At 38.0% G+C, this 3823-nt stretch overlaps 1 protein-coding gene across 2 annotated transcripts; it reads left to right on the top strand.

The window, feature by feature from the left end:
• Window positions 1-274: 274 nt before the first annotated feature.
• LOC149202345 (uncharacterized) lies at window positions 275-3054 on the top strand. 2 transcript variants are annotated; one of them, XM_089399952.1, is made up of 3 exons: window positions 275-697; window positions 1813-2357; window positions 2439-3054. In XM_089399952.1, exons 1-3 carry the CDS (start codon window positions 562-564, stop codon window positions 2835-2837), a joined length of 1080 nt encoding a protein of 359 aa, XP_089256078.1. In that variant the 5' UTR covers window positions 275-561; the 3' UTR covers window positions 2838-3054. The 2 variants fall into 2 exon arrangements, with proteins under 2 accessions (XP_089256078.1, XP_089256077.1); XM_089399951.1 differs by having other exon boundaries at window positions 277-697; window positions 1813-3053.
• Window positions 3055-3823: the final 769 nt, after the last annotated feature.

Genomic DNA, 3823 nt, shown 5'->3' with positions numbered 1-3823 from the left:
ACTTTCAATAAAATTACATTTATTTATAATATAAATTTCAATTTCAAATAGAGTAATAATTCAAGCATCATCGTGACGATGCTTTTACTCAGCATCTGATGAAAAATCGACCCGAAAATCAACCGCACAAAAAGCCAAAATGTCCCCGGTTAGACTCTGCCCTAAAACAGGTCAACACGGCGGTGTTTAAGGTAGATGTGGGAACCCCCGACAATAAATAGTTCTATATGTGAAAGTTGAAAAGGTCCCAGGTCACTAACTACGACTTTAGCCCAAAACCCTATTAGTTGTCAATGCTTCAAGACAGATTAGCCGTCAGAGGGATTTATCAGGGGCTTGTCATGTCTCTATAGGCTGATAGCCTGCAATTCATTTTACCGGATTAGGGGGCCAATAGAGAAAACTGAAATGAAGATTGAACTTCTGTAAAATTCCCCACTCTATCCGACCTAGGGTCGAGGTAGTTTACTGTAACGAATGTGGGAAATGAGCGATCCGATCTCTCAGTAGATTCCGTTCAAGGCTTGCTCCAGAGTAGTTGGTGGACGTGTCCTTTATCTAATGAAGAACAAGGGAGATCAATCAGTAGCCGGGCAGAAGAGATGGGGGAGGGAGAAGCAGACGATCAGAGTCACAACGCATTTCGCGAAAGAGGACGACATTACTGGTCAGCACATTACTGCTTCATCCTGCCAAGGTGAATAGATAATACCCCGAATCCTGAATCTTATGTCAGTTACCCTGAAATTCCTGGCATAACTTCTGTATGTTTTGTGCTTGGATACGGTCAATAGAATTTTGTAAATCATGCGTATCTCCATTGGATCGTGAACTGGAAATTATGTAAAGTCTGAAAGAAATTCAAATGAAATCGAAAATTTTTGTAATATGTCCGTTATCGGAAGTAATCAAAGGAAGAGAGAAAAAACTAATTACAGAGGAAATAAAATAGGTTTATTTATGGTCGCCCCAAAAACTAAAGATAGACTGGAATCAGATCTGTCTTTTGAATAATTTTCAAGAGAAGGAGAGGCGAAAAACTCAGTCTGTTTGCGCCTAAATTTACCGTTGCAAACATCCATATTATCCGCAGAAGAAAAGTATTGTGCAGCTCGGGGTTCCCAGATTTGTTTTTTGGGTGCGTTCCATAAATAATTTCCTTTTTAGATGGGGGAGGGAAGTGAGCTTTGTGATTTTATTTACCCTATCTAAATGATTATAGCTTAGCCGTCTCAATCTTTATAAATGGCTTTTTCTTAAATGTTATTGTAACCAAGCGTAGCATACATGCAACTGTGTAACCCTAAGTTACTAAAATGAAATGCCATCCCCCTTTTTCTACTTTCTGGTTTTAAGACATGGAGGTTTCTTTCTGAAGCAACATGACATGGATAAGAGTAGTAATAGAATAATATGGAGAACATAGATGCTTATAACTGGATTAGGGGTCTGGATGATCTTGAGGTTCTACGGATTCATATGAACTGATCCTTTCAAATATTTATTTTCACCATCTGGAACACTTCGCAGCGGACAATCAATTTGTTTACAAAGTATCAGCACAACCATGAAAGCACAAGACACTCCTCCCCCTCTAAACCTAACTACCCTAACCTTATTCAGATCGCTTTCTGCGAGGGTTTTTCCGGAAAAGGTTTTAGAGGAAATAAGCGTAATCGAAATTCAAATGCTCCTTAAACCTCCAAAGGAAATCAGTTAAACAGAAAGGAGTCGATTTACAGAACTTACATCCTTCTCGGTTAATTTCTGTATAAGATGAAAGATTGTTGATGTTTTGTTGGTTTTATGCAGAAGTACCAAGCATCGTCACGCTACCTCAGCACCAAGGACGAATTGGACAAGCCGAGATGAACTTTAAGAGAAAGGAACAGAATCCACCTCAAAAGAGACATTATAGAGGAGTAAGGCAAAGACCGTGGGGCAAATGGGCTGCAGAGATTCAAGATCCAAAGAAGGCAGCTCGAGTATGGCTGGGCACATTTGAGAGTGCAGAAGATGCTGGTAGAGCATACGACGATGCTGCTTTACAGTTTCGAGGGTCAAAGGCGAAATTGAACTTCCCCGAAAGAATCAACCTCCTGGACGAGGATCTTACCGGTATGAACATCCCAAAACAAGAAACCCCAGAAATTGCCGACTTCGCTATTCAAGTTGCACGCGCAACATCCAGCCTATCTCTGCCGACCAATGGCGGTAATTTGTCGGCAGCGCCCGACGGCCGCCGTAGCCTACACGTGGAAAGCGTAAATGGAGAAGCGTATTCTGACAGACTCCACCAAGCGATTCCGCGGCATTTCATCCCACCTGATTCAACCACTTCGTCACAATTTTCAGATGTATATCACTATGGCCAACCACTGCAAAATCTATTGTTTGATGGCCAGCAGGTTAATTCTAACCCTAGTTTTGTCACGCAGTATTCAGCTTATATAAGATCTCAGCAGCAACCAGAACTTTTAAACCAGCAGTTGGCTTCTACGGCATCCATCCAAAACGAACCAGCCCTGGATTATAATCGACAAGTGCAAATTACAAGCGGACCTAATTTAGCTTCATCGAATTACGCAGGTGCGAGAGTATCCATGTTCAATAACTATGTGCTGCAGCAGCAACAAGATATGTTTATTCATCAACAGCAAGTCCAATCAGTAAGCCCCAGCGGGTATAAGGACTTATATAACTTTCGTGGAAGAATCATCGATCAGAAATCTGGCAACTTGCTAGCCTCTGCTCTGTCTCAGTCTGAATCATACGATAATTTGGATTACAATTCAGGAGTTCTTCCTGCACGTAATTTGAACGACCCAGATCTTTGACTGAAGGGAAAGCTTATATGATAAGATGGGTTATCCGCAGATCTGGTTTCCCATTACTACGTAGACGCTTTTTCATTCTGGTATCAGCTACCAGCTGGAAGCTATTTATATATTTGCTCTAAATATTTTCTAGACATTTCCAGTAGGTTTTAAAATATCTGACAATAATCTTGAATGTTAGGATTGTCCCCATCCATGCTGTGAATATTTAATTTAGATTATTTCTATACTTCGGGAAAAAATGGACAGTCAAACTTTATATATATATATATATTAAGTTAATGAGAGAAAACTTAGATTTAGACAAACAGTATCACAATTTAGCTTACATTGTTTCATTTTAACAACAGTAACTCAGATCGTATTGTCATTCATATCACTGTGATTCTTTTAAGATAGAATATAATCCTATATACGTTAAAGAAACAGAGAGGGAGGAGGGAGGGAGTGTATTTTCATATCACAATTTTAACTAATTTAAATTTTTTTATTTGTCTGCAAAATATATGTGATATTTTCTATTTGTTTTATTGCATTTATTTATTTTAATTTCTATAAAAAAGAGTTTAATTTTTAGATGGCTTAGAAATTTAAGATAAAATCTTAATTTGTATTATTTAAATTGATTTCTTTTAATGAGTATATCCAGTTATAAGTATGGCACATCATTATTATTATTAGAACAAAACAGTATCTGCGTGATCTCAAGCATAAAAGTTCTTACCAAGTGATAAGTATAGCACATTATTATTATGAGAATATAAAAAATAAAGTAAAACATAACACATCTATGCAAAAATTTAACACTAAAAACAGTATCTGTCTGATCTAATGCATCAAAGCTTTCGTACCCAGAGAGGAAGCCAACATGACACTCAAATTACAGTTGATATCATTAGAGCAGGATGTTTATTGAGAAATTATTATGGTGATTTACTGCGTTTCATTCTGTTTTTCATATCATAGTTGCAAGAAGCAGCTATACC

Source organism: Pinus tabuliformis, chromosome 2_1 (genome assembly GCF_031772625.1).
Source record: "Pinus tabuliformis cultivar Carrire ecotype Pingquan chromosome 2_1, CPIR1, whole genome shotgun sequence".
NCBI classification, from domain to species: Eukaryota; Viridiplantae; Streptophyta; class Pinopsida; order Pinales; family Pinaceae; genus Pinus; species Pinus tabuliformis.
Note: the sequence above shows the minus strand (reverse complement) of the source record. Positions and strands in the feature narration are given on the sequence as shown.